Source organism: Marmota monax, unplaced genomic scaffold (assembly GCF_021218885.2).
Source record: "Marmota monax isolate L192 unplaced genomic scaffold, Marmota_monax_Labrador192_F-V1.1 WCK01_AAM20220418_F8-fsc00040, whole genome shotgun sequence".
Lineage (NCBI taxonomy): Eukaryota > Metazoa > Chordata > Mammalia > Rodentia > Sciuridae > Marmota > Marmota monax.
The window spans coordinates 5,320,410-5,333,329 of NW_026692782.1; the positions used below are offsets into that span (position 1 = coordinate 5,320,410).

The following is a 12,920-nucleotide window of genomic DNA, read 5'->3' on the forward strand; positions in this document are numbered from 1 at the left end:
TAGTTCATTTACAAAGACCACTACTTATTGTAAGCTAATGCAAATATTTAAAGAAATTAAAAGAGTGTTTTTAGTTGGGCAATTTACCAAATAATAAGATAAAACCTGTTGTATGCAGGAACATTGAAGCTTATAGCAACGATGGTTAAGGCTGTTAAACATCTCTGGTTTTCATAAGGAAAGAATCATCAAATCAGAATGTGTAGTAATGTTGACAAGTACCTCAAACTTAATCCCACTTGAATTAATATATGTGAGGATTTCAGTTTAAACAAAAGTAAGCTCCAGGTTTATTTCACTTCTTTTCTATTTTATTGACATTTCTTTGAAGTTGTTCCTGTAAACATTCCCAGTCTCCAGAACTTTTTTCTCTTCTCTATTTCTGCATACTGAAAGTTCTCAAATAAAAGAGTACTTAAGGCTTCTAAGTAACACTTCTGCTGAACAGAGGATGAACTCTTTGAATTAATGTCAGAGATAATCTAAGTTTATATACAAATTTACTTCCATATATTAGTGTTAAAATACTGCATCCAGTAAGAAAAGAGAAAGTCTCCTATCTTACTCCACACTGGGGATGCTATAAGAAACTTCCATAGACAGAGTGGCTTATAAACATCAGAAATTTATTTCTGACAGTTTGGGAGGTGGGAAGTCCAAGATCAAGGCAATAGCAGATCAGTGTCTGGTTAGAGCCCTCTACAAGTTAGCACATTCTCACTATGTCCCCCTGTGGTAGAAGCTCTCTAGGCCTTCTTCACCAGTTCAGTAATCAGATTCATCGGGGCTCCACCCTTATGACCTAATCACATCCTGCTGTGGTTCTTGACTACACAGGAACCTAAGATACTAATCGCATCCTGATTACCCCCTCACCTCCTAATACCTTCACCTTGGGAGTTAGGATCGCAATGTGTAAATCTCGGGACATGCAAATATTCAGGACATGCAAATATTCAGGACGTGCAAAGCTCTTCTCAAATAGTATAAATATTTGGTCCCTCCCCCAAAAGGTCCTCTTCTCAAATATACCTGATAAGCATTAACAGAAGCACTTAGGCTTACATTCTTTATTTATATTAAAATCCAGGCCATACTGGGAAAGATGAAACTGTGGCATAAATTCCCAGAAAGGAGATCTAATAAGTTTGTTTTTACAGTAGCTCTCAACAGAATGATGAGTTTTATCTTAGTGGCCTTTTTAGAGTAACAGAGAATAAAGGAGAAAAGTAACACAGTTTTTGAAAAAGTTTATGACTAAGTTAAGTGAATAAAAATTGTTTTGTTAGGCAAAATCAAGAAACATTGAGAATTTGGGATGACACTATCTTTGATTATGTATTTTCAATATAAAATACATAATATGCAAATTTAAAACATGATGTATAAACAAAAATAAGTATGTAAACAGATAACTGACTAAATAAACCATCTAAGGCATGGTACGACAATTAAGAAAATATATTCAACTGATTATTGATAACTACAGTGTGTCGTTAGTGTGTTCTATAAAGTTGCTGAGAACAGTGAATTAGCAGATTGATTCATTGCTCCCAGGAAATTATAGTGTTAGGTTTTTGTAAGATTCTAGTCATAAAATTTTTATCAACCAATCAGTACATACCCTTGTTTTATGTGTGTTTCTATTTAAGGACACCTTAATATACTGGCAATTCATGAACACTAAACTCACAGCCAACAACGCTATGACTCATTCCTGAGTGAGGCTTATCTAACACACGTTTTACCAGTAAAGCACATCACAGCTGGTAATATCCATGTTAGGTGCTCTATGCGTGACTTAAAATGATCCAAAAAGCATGATGAATATTTATTTTTGGCTTGCACAAATTTTACTGAATAGGCAAATTTGCAAATAAAATCAAGTGTACATGAATTTTAGTGCTAGCTGGTGTGATACTTGGTCAATGGCCTAAGCTCAGTTTCTATATCTAGATTTAGGCAACTCTAAATCCTTATCAGTTTCAGATTTAGGGGGACTCAGGATCTCCAGCCTAAATTCAGTCACACAGCCTACCAGGTCCTCTAAATCTAACTTATCTGTCTAGGATTGTATCCTTCTTCATAGAAACTTACATACTTTTGATACTGTAAGGAGATCTTCATTTCCATCCACGAGACTTCATTAATTTTCATTCAAACACCTACATCTATCTATTCATCTGTTCTGTTTCCAAATATTAATCTTGAAGTCATTAGTGCTGGAAATATTGGCATCAGCAACAGGTAAGATCCTTATCCTTTGGTGATCAATCATATTTTAGTGAGACCATCATTAATACCATCACCTTGGGAATTAGGATCTCAAAGTATAAATTTCAGGGCATGCAAACATTCAGGCCAAAGCACTTCTTAAATAGTATAAATATTTGGTCCCTCCAAAAAGGTCCTCTCTTCAAAGATGCCCGATATTTATTAACAGAGATACTTAGGCTTATGTTCTTTACTTATATTAAAATCCAGGTCATACTGGGAAAGATGAAACTGTGGCATAAATTCCCAGAAAGGTATGAATTAAGGAGAAAGATATTCATACCCAGAAAGGTATGAATCTAATGTCACCATTGAGATCCTAACTCCCAAGGTGATAGTATTAGGAGGTAGGGGTAATTTAATTTTCTATTAAGCCAATATTGAAGTTCAGTTCCTGTAACTAATAATGAACATATAAACATATAAATGAACATATAAACATGTAAACAAACAGATTCATGGCATAAATGTTGTTGTAAATATAACAAAATAAAATGAAAGAGTGCTGGTTTAAAAATTGTAGGATAAGAAAATATTTTAAAGCATTGTTGGGCAAGTATTTTTAAAGAAGGCAATACACCAGGCACGGTAGTGCAGGCCTGTAATCTCAGCAACTCAGGAGGCTGGAGGCAGAAGGATCCCAACTTCAAGACCAGCCTCAGCAACTCAGTGAGGCCCTAAGCAACTTGGTGAAACTCTCTCAAAAACAACAACAACAAAAAAAAAATTAAAAGGGCTGGGTGTGAGGCTCAGTGGTAAAATGCTTCCATGTTCAATCCCTAGTATCAAAAAAAAAAAAAAAGCAATAAACAGAGATCTGAACGATGTGAGGAAGGAATAATAGCAAAGATCTAGAGGCAGGTAAATATCAGTGTCAAATGCCATGACATAGGAAGGTCCTGGATGCTGGCTGACATAGGAAGAGAAAGAAGGATGTTTAAGACTGCATTGCAGAGTATCTTGCTCCATAATTGAGTCTGGATTTTACTTTAGGTTTGATGTAAACCAGGAAGGTGATTGTAAGTAACGTCATCACCATCCACCTTAACTTGCAACAGCATCATTCTGGCCATTCTATAGAGAACAGGACAGGTAGGGAAAGAGTTGAGACCCGAAGTGCTCAGCAAGAGTTCCAAATGAAGAGGTGAGGACAAGGACAGAGTGGCAGCCAGAAATTGCTATGAAGTCATGATGTATGTGCATAATTTGAAGACAAAGCTAATGGAATATGCTCATAGTCTCACTAGGAGGCTTAAGGGGGAAAAAAAGTAGAATTAAGGATATTCTGTAGATAAATGGTGACACCAAATGCTGAGGTAGAACTCAGCTGAGCATGGGATGAATGCCTTATCTGACATCATTTCTATAATGAGAGAATTCCATAATCGAATGAGTTATATTGAAAGACAGCTAATGTCTTAATTCTTGAAATATCCCAAAATATAGGTAATATGACCATTGGGTAGATAATTTTTCAATAATCAGTTCCAGTTTGAATTGCAGGAGAAACTCTTTCATTCAATTTTAGTTCCTTGTTAACTAGTCTATCTAAACAATATTTGCAGTCCTATGTGTCCATGAAATAACAAAATTCAAATGTGAGTCAGATAATTTCAGAACCAAGATTTCCAAAAATGGAAAGTAGTTTCGAGCATAAAATACAACATCCTGATCAAAGCAGAGACATTATTTTTTCATGTTAAGAAATATATCTAGGAAACTAAATGACACATGGAAGGGGAAGAAGATAGAGAAAAGTACAAAAGAAATACAGAACACCAGCTTACAGAGAGTGTGTGGAGATCTCTGGGCTTATGAAAATGTCTAGATTCCCCCAAGGCTCCTGTTATAAATCCAGAGACTGGACCCTGATCATTGCCCTCGGTGGCAAGAACAACCTAGCTGTTGAAGGACGGGACCCTCTACTGTCTTTTGACAACTTACACTGTAAATCAAGCTTCTGATCAGCATAGAGAGACTCTCCAATCATGGCATATAGATCCAGCACCATCTCATTGTTGGTTTTCACTTCTTCACCTTGGTCTCTCTTTCTCAAGTGACTATTTGATTCAAACATGCTCTAGAGTCCCTGGAAAATTCCCCCATTTCTTATCTTCAAATCACTACTTCAGTTTCTCTTGTTCCACGAAACATTACACTTTAACCAGCTTGGGCCTAGTCATTTGAGACCCTGACTTTGATCCAGAATTCTGATTCATCTTTAGTTTATTCTACCCCTTAATCTAATAATAAAATGGTGCCTCTGATCTTCCTACAAATATTTTTTATGAAGTTGAAAACTCCTAAGAACAGTTGAATTTCTATATTTGATATAAACAATGATCTGTGTTAACAGGTAAAAAGCAAAAAAAAAAAAAAAAAAAAAGGATTTTTCTCACAACAACAACAACAAAAAGATTGCCTACCTTTTAACCTCTTAGAAGAGAAATAAAAGTTCTATTACTTAATGGACCCTCCAAGTAGTCTTGTGAAATAAGCCCACACATTTGTCAAAAAAAAAAAAAAAAAAAAAAAAAAACCCTATTGTCAGCACTTCAAACATCCTAATTCAAATAGCACAGTTAATGTAAACTCGCTTTAATCTTCTTAAAAAAGTCTGTAGCAAGAGGAAAGGGAGAAAAAATTTTTAAAAAACCTTTTGCTCTTGATGTTACATTTTATAGCTGATCCTTTGTTTCTTCCCTGATTAAAAGGCCGATTCTCTGTTTCTTTACTGGTTTAATGAGGATTCCCTTAAATGCCACTGTCATTTATGGAGAAGATGCCCCATGAAGGTCACCTAAAAGACTTTACCTCAAAGGCCTGAAAGGTCAGTCCGACATGGTAGCCCTCAGACACCGTGATTTTCCACACACACTCTTTCATCGGACGATAGTCATCAGGGTAATTAGGAGACTGAATCTGCCCTTCATTTCTGCGTATCTCACCTCCACAAATAGCTGAAGAAAGCAAAAATAAGTAAATAAATAGAACTAGACATGGCACTTCATTTTCATTTTCTATTAAGCCAATATTAAAGTTCAGTTCCTGTAACTAAGAACATAAAAACCAGGTTATAAAAAAAAATCAGAGTTGGCTGGTTATACTGTTGTGCAGATTTAGAGGGTAAAACATGTAGTTCTCTTAACTATAAACAGTAGATCACTATCAGTCAAGGAATATATAATTGTTGATCACTCTTATGTCACATTTTCACCCCTGAAAAAATAAATATGTTTTAAACTTATATAAGCCTTTAGGAATTTTATAAATACATTCTGTGTGAGTTTGTTCTATGATTCCCTGAACTGCTTTGACCGCAGGTAAAATAGCTCATCAGCAGACAAGCTTCACCCTGAACAGAACTGAATGGGCCTCTGGCAGTGAGCTAGCATCATGTGCTCAACATCTGTGGCTTCATCCAAATAATCCTCTTCACCACTGTGCAGTTAATCTTTAAAACAAAATGCTTCCATTCACTCAAAAGTTTAAGGGAAGCAAAAATCTTGTCTTGGAAATTACCTAAACTTCTATACAAGCAAGTGTCTCTGCTGTCTACCACATGGTGAGTAAGGGGCTGTTTTTAAAGCCAGGAAGCACAATGCTATCTTATTGTTTTAGAGAAGCATAGGACAAAGCATGCAATAAATTCTTCCTCGAATGCTGACTCTCTGATTTAGACAAAGCATGCTTTAGAAATGTGCACAATTACTTTCTGTGCAGTTTCCTATAATAGACTATTTCAGTAGTGCTGGGACCAAATACCTACAAAATCAGTACAAAGGAAAATAATGTCTTCATACTATTTTAACTGTATTGTGAAACAAATTTTAAGCACTTTGTGCCATTTGGGTTTTTTTCTCCCACACCTCTCTGAGCACATCTTGTTGTTACTATATCATTGATACAAGAAAACGGGCTGTTTTTAACAGTTTTAATGTCTGGAGAATTTTTTTATAAAAATAATTTGTGAATATTGAAATGCATGTTCAGAAAATATTATAACTTAAAACTTTTAAATATGGTAACAAAATCATTCTAATGAAATTGGGGGAAAAAAGGACACTTAGCTGAGAGATTTAAAATACATTCATTTCTTAACTTCAATGTGACTTGCCTTCATAGACAGCTGCAAACCCCTTTCCTACCCAGTTACTGCTGCTACGGAACTCAATCCACATTCTGCTGTCTGTAGAGGTAAGAACTTCAGGCACCTTGTCCCCACAGAATCTACCTAAAAGAAATGAAAGAATAAAGAGCACCAAATAAATATGATTATGTGTTCTACTTGCTTTCTACATTAGCTACAAACTATACATATAAAACCTAGTTTGGCTAGTATCTCTATCCATAGTGATCAGAGTCAGAATAATGCCTTAATATTTATTTAATAAAGGTTAATAAAACATTCTCTTCATATATATTTATAAACTATCAGACAACTGATGTCAGTGTTATCATCACATGCAGTAAGAAGAGCTAATTCAAAAAGGATATTTACAGATGGACCCATGATACATCAAGGTGAAAAACGGAAAAGACACAAGTCCCTCAAGACACTGGTTCAAGTCTCCATCTGGTCAATAAGCAGGAGAGTGACTTGCTGATAAATGTGCTCCTGGTCCAAACAGAAGTTGGTTCTCTAGCCAGGGTCAATGAGAACCCATCAGGACAATGTCTGGGATATTCCAAGGAACTTATTGCATACACTATCTCATTTATAAAGCTGCAATTGGTGGAATTATAGGCAGAATAACCAACATTACTATAAGACTTCAGTCTGAGATGTGACATTTTCTAATTGCATATCCAGAGGTAAAAAATAATGAAAAATAGATGCAATACTAACTATTGTTTCTTCCTTTCTTACACAACCCTTCCACAAAAATTCATTGCTTACTGTATGTCTACCTTGGGGTTCTAAGAACTCACATAATGGCAAATGGTTAAATGTGACAAAGCACATGAAATAATTCTATAAACACATGACATTTCTATCTACTTTTGTGTGCCTCTGAAAATGACATCATGCATAATTTTAATATGTGAAAACTGGTAGCCAATTTGAATAAAGCAAATTTATCAACAGTTAAAAGACAGAACAATATCTTCCCAATATTCAAAATGAATTAGAGGTACCTATAGTACATTTTAAGCTATAGTATGCATGAAAATTGCCAGGAAAATCTGTTAAAATGAATCTCTCACTCAGAGGATATGGACTTTTTTATAATTCCTGGGTTTTTATAATTCTTACACCTTTCCAGATGAATATAGGGCAAGCACTCTGAGGGCTAAAGTTTTACAAGAAATGGTGGAGAAATCTTTTCACATGAAGACCATATCACATTGAATTAGTCTGGTGGACATAACTCAAATTTTAGCTTCAGATTTGAGATGAGCTTAATGAAATGTTTCCTTTGGAATACACAAATGTATATAACATATGGCTTCATCTAGGCTAAGAGACTAAACGTACAAGACAATGTTTTCTTCAACCTGACTGTTCACATTACTTCAATTCTTCATTACTTCCCTATTTTTAAACATTTCCACAGATCTCCAACTTACTCAGGCTGCTGTCACTTTTAATCTAAGAGTGTCCATTCAGCAGGTTTTGGATGTTAAGAAAAAAGAAATATGTCTAGCACATCAACATGGCTAAACAAAGCTACTTCTAAAAATAAAAGAAGCCACAATCTTTAAAAAAAAAAAGGAAAAAAAGAAAATATCCACATATTAGCACACACGCTTATGACAGCTCTCACCTCTAAGTTAAACAGGGCAACAGTAAACCACCTCATATAAGTTAATAGTGTGGTCTGTGGATAAGCACTGGTGGCAGATTTACATGGGGACCAAATCTGGCTACAGCTAATGACACAAACTACAAGTGTTTTTGTTTTCCCAGCCTCAGAAAAACTCTTGGAAGAAAAACTAGCAACGTCTTGGCACAGGAAGAATCTATCAAATACCTGACAGAACACACACTACTGCTTCAGCAAACACAGAACACCCACAGAATATATTCACACCTGATCTTGTTTTTGTTTCATCAAAATGTTTGATCCTCAGCACCACATAAAAATAAAATAAAAATAGTATTGTGTCCACATACAACTAAAAAATAAATGTTTAAAAATTATGAATTAAAAAAATCACAATTATTAAGCTGAAAAAACAGGAACATACTGAAGAATTATCATTATAACCCTAATACATGAAAATTTATGCTCAAGTATTACGTTCAGATCCAAGTATCTACCTGTAGTTAAGTTAGTTTAAGTCAATTAATCAATGTATTCATTTCTCTGAGTATGTTTGGTATGGTTGGAAAAGGGTAGTCGGAATAAAAGCAATGTAGACTACATACATTTACACTCTAAGATGACGCTTGAGAGAACGCATGGTCTCTATACAGGACAGAATACTTGTGTAACCACATAGGAGATAAGTAAGCACTTACCAAGGAGAGGTGACTTCCTCCAGTACCCATCTCTTACTTCAATGTAGTCATACCAACACAAACTACTCTTGTATAGGTCCATTGTGGTAAAATTTAAGACAATCTGTAAGATGGAAGAAAACAACACACAAAGTAAAAATGATCGTAATTTGAATCCTGGAATGAAGGAACCCAAAACTACAGTGAAAAGGAACTTACAGTTATTTCTTTCTTTTTTCTATATTTTAATCACCCTAATATTTTTTTCTTAAATGCCCCCAAAACCATGTTTCCTCATTTTCATTAATAATTCCAATAGAAGCACAATGTTAATAACTAGAAGGAATTAAACATTTAGCAATTTACCCAACGTTCTGTAAAGTGAATTTGAACAATTAATTGCACAAATAAAACAAATCTTCATTTGAATAGTTTATTATGAATGTTCTATGATAAATGATTTAAACTATGAAGAATTCCAATTTTTTCATGAATATCTTCTTTTTAATAATTTATTTCAGAGACAGTCAGATATCTATAATTATGTTAAAAATAACCACCGGGTGCCATTTACCCAGAATGTAATGTCATTGTATATGTTGAAATGTTTAAATGCAGTCCTAGCATTTAAATGTATCCTTGAAACTATAATCAAACTCATATGTCACTACTCTTCTTTAGGTCCAAGAATACGTATTCAAAGCCTTTCAAGTTAGATTTTGTACATGACCTTTATTCTGTACTTTGTTTTGGAATGATGCTTTTTGTAAAGATAATTCAAGAGCAATTCTAGGAAAGATAATTTTTTCATTGCTTCATAAAAGTTCTTTACTTTTCAAAGAATTAACTCTTTATTTACTTGATTACAACAAAAGTACAATCAATCTAATGTTAGAAATGTGCTCAAATTAAGTAAAATTCATTTGGAAATCGTTTTGTGTGTTCAAAACTCATTCTAACTCGGTTCTGCTTAAATTATCTAAGATGCTTATGGCTCATAGTATACCTGTTTTTTTTCCTGTTGAAATTGAAATGGACTTTGCCCAAATGCAACAAATTATGAATATTTGAAATGTTTTTATTATAATATAATAATTTATAACAATATTCAAAGAGCTGAAAGAAAATGCTGGTTATAAAAAATCTAAAGGAATAATGAAAGAGATAAAATATATAATCAATAATTCTGAACCTATATTACAGAAAAATCCTACCAATACTGTGAAGAAAACATACTTCTTCCCTTTCTTAAACACAATATTTGACAAAAATTTAAGTACTAATTATGGCAAATCAATCCTAGCTTGCCTACTCCTTCCTAGTAATAAGACACAATATCACACAAAAAATTTCTCTTAGCATCTTATATCTAGGTGCACAGCTTCAATTGTTCATATAGATTAACATCTACTTTTTAATTAATGTACTAAGAAACAAAATTCTACCAAGGATGAAAAAATAAGAGATACTTTTAAAAATACAATACAGCATGCATTATTATTTAATTAGTACTTATTCAGTTGTTATTATTAGTGTTTAGTTTTAATAGTTATTTTTATCATTCCATTTTGAAGCTTCTCTATTTTTCCTTCAATTTTTCAGTTTCAAATATTTTCAAAGACTATTTGCAAAAATTTCCCAAATAGGGGCTAGGGCTGTAACTCAGTGGCAGACTGCTTGCCTAGCACATATGAGGCACTGAATTCGATCCTTAGCACCACATAAAAGTAAACAAAATAAAGGCATTCTGTACATTTATAACTACAGGAATTTTTTTTAATTCCCTAAGTATCCAAGGGTAAAGTACTGATCATTTTTTCTTTCTTTTTCAAAATCCTCAACACTTGATTGTCAAAACGCTTTAGTTTCTAAATTATTTTTTTCCAAGTTACCCAAATATTTTCTTCTCCCATGCAACCTCAGATTATTCTTGGGATACAGTGGGAGAATAATTTCTGGCTTTTTCACTTAACTGTGTGTTTACTTTAAGTCTGCTACAAATAGGGAATACCACCACTGCCTGATATTAAGTTTCATTCTGCATTCATATTTTCCCTATAGCAACCACCAGAGTTTCAACTCCATATGATCTCATTTGTTATCATAGCAGAGACAGCAAAAGTAGAATACAGACACACAAAAAAAGATAACCATGGATCATTTTGTGGCTCCTCTCTCTGCTTAAAGGGGAGTTTTTACAATGGTGTGGAAATAGTTTCAATTTCCTCCTGCATGAGAAAAAAAAATCTATGAATTGGATGTATATCATCAAATTTCATCCCAAATTAAAAACGACACGGTTGGATTGCTAATAGTTAATATTCGAATACTTAGAATAAACACACACAACACAACACACACACACACACAAACATACACACACACACACAGGAAAGGGGATAACTGAGCAGAAAAGTTTCCTATCTTGTTTTTAATCTTCTAGTTAAACTCCAAGCACCGTGGAGGAACAAAACTGGCCTGACACTAATATAAAACACAGAGTCCTTTAGAAGTAGAAAATGTAATAAAGATAGGTTTTCTAAAATCAAATCTCCCAGGCTCTGACTATAGAAGTAAAATTCTGGCCTTTGACTAAAATTGCCAGCAGAATTCATACTTGCATTACAAATCAAAAGCACTTGGAAAATATTTCATTGTTTCATATCATGCTGTTTTATGCAAACATATTGCATCTTTCAAAGAAAGATAAAATGAATACTACATAGCGCAATTATACAAATATTTTATTTCAGATGGTAAATATAAGTATCAAGTTAAAATTAACCATCTTCTCTTGGAACATGAGATGGAGGAGATTCAAAGAACAGTTCTCATGTTTCCTGTGATCTGTTAGGAGGAGTCTAGTTGCAATGTTAAAGTGATACAATTGCTGTTAAATTTGCTTATTAAAGACTTTGCTTCACAAAGCTGCAGAGTGAAGAATCTTGAAGAAAGACAGAGCAACAGCTCAAGAGACTGGATGTCTGCAAGTCTCCAGAGAAAAATGTAATCGACTAACTTTTGTCCGTGCAATTAAGACATTATCGATTACCTAAACAAAGTCCATGGGCACCATAAAATGGCCAATTACAATAACATTTACATCTTTAGAGCTGAGGAGAGGGAAGATGCAGACATTGCCAACCGGATTGATTATTAAATGGCTCTTTAAGAGAGAGAGAGATTAGATTCAAAAGCAACAAGATGAAATAGATTGTTAGGTTCCAGCCCAAAGAAACCTAAACAAGTCTAATAAACTTTCTGGATTGACTACAGCTTTTTCTCTCAGAAATAAGGCTCATGGGGAGTATATCAGAGATTGGAACAGGATCTGCCTGCAACCTACTTTTGTGAATAAAGTATTATTGCAACCATTCCTTTACTATATCAACCATGTCTGCTCTTGTACTACAATGCTAGAAATTAGTATTTGAACAAAGACTATCTACCCTCTAAAGGCAAAAATATTTACTCACCAGAAAAGTCTGTCAATACCTACAATAATTATTTGTTGTAATTAATTAATTAATAATTATCATGTATTAATTATACAATTAATCATAATGTATTATAACGTTTTAATTAATTAATAATTAATACATTAGATTTTTGTTCAGATATGAAATTGTATTGTAGTAAAGGGAGAAATAATTAACATCTCTTCATACAATTAAAGCTGTTCTGGAGTAGGAGTCAAAAGACCTTGGGTTCAAGTTCGAGCTTTTCAGTTTGCTGATTTACTTAAACTTTATATCAAATGAATCTTCTTACCATCTCAGATATCATCCTATCACTTTTGTCCCACCAAAATTAAATCCAATCACATGTAGAAAAATACACAGAGAATCCTAAAGCATTAAGATGTTCATTTAATGGTAAATATTCAGGCATCCATCACAACATACATTTTGAAAAAAAAAATATAAGAAATTTTCATCCAATTTCATGAAGTCAACTATTCTAGGAAACATAAAAATGTTACTTTAAAGTTTCACAGAAAAAAATAGTGATATTAAAATAAGGGAATCACAAAATTCATAGAATGTACAGAAGAACTTGGGGCTTTCCTTGAAGTTCCTGCCTTAGACAGATTATTTGCATAACCTCAAGTAGACCCTAGCCTAGTTGTGGAACCTTGGGTAGACCCAAATTTCAATCAGGAATTATTTATATCAGAGACAGAAACAAGAGCATGACTACG

At 33.7% G+C, this 12,920-nt stretch overlaps 1 protein-coding gene across 3 annotated transcripts in view; it reads right to left on the reverse strand.

Annotated features, from left to right (window-relative positions):
• The window catches only part of Tll1 (tolloid like 1), a 210,635-nt gene that overhangs the window by 44,433 nt on the left and 153,282 nt on the right, over window positions 1-12,920 (reverse strand). For 2 of the 3 annotated variants that reach the window (XM_046447878.2, XM_058580376.1), the window contains 3 exons: window positions 8,741-8,843; window positions 6,392-6,508; window positions 5,089-5,234 (listed from right to left, as the gene is read on the reverse strand). In XM_046447878.2, the coding sequence (XP_046303834.1) occupies window positions 5,089-5,234; window positions 6,392-6,508; window positions 8,741-8,843 (366 nt within the window). Of the gene's footprint in view, window positions 1-5,088; window positions 5,235-6,391; window positions 6,509-8,740; window positions 8,844-12,920 lie in introns of those variants that run through there. The other variant, XM_058580377.1, reaches the window with a different exon arrangement.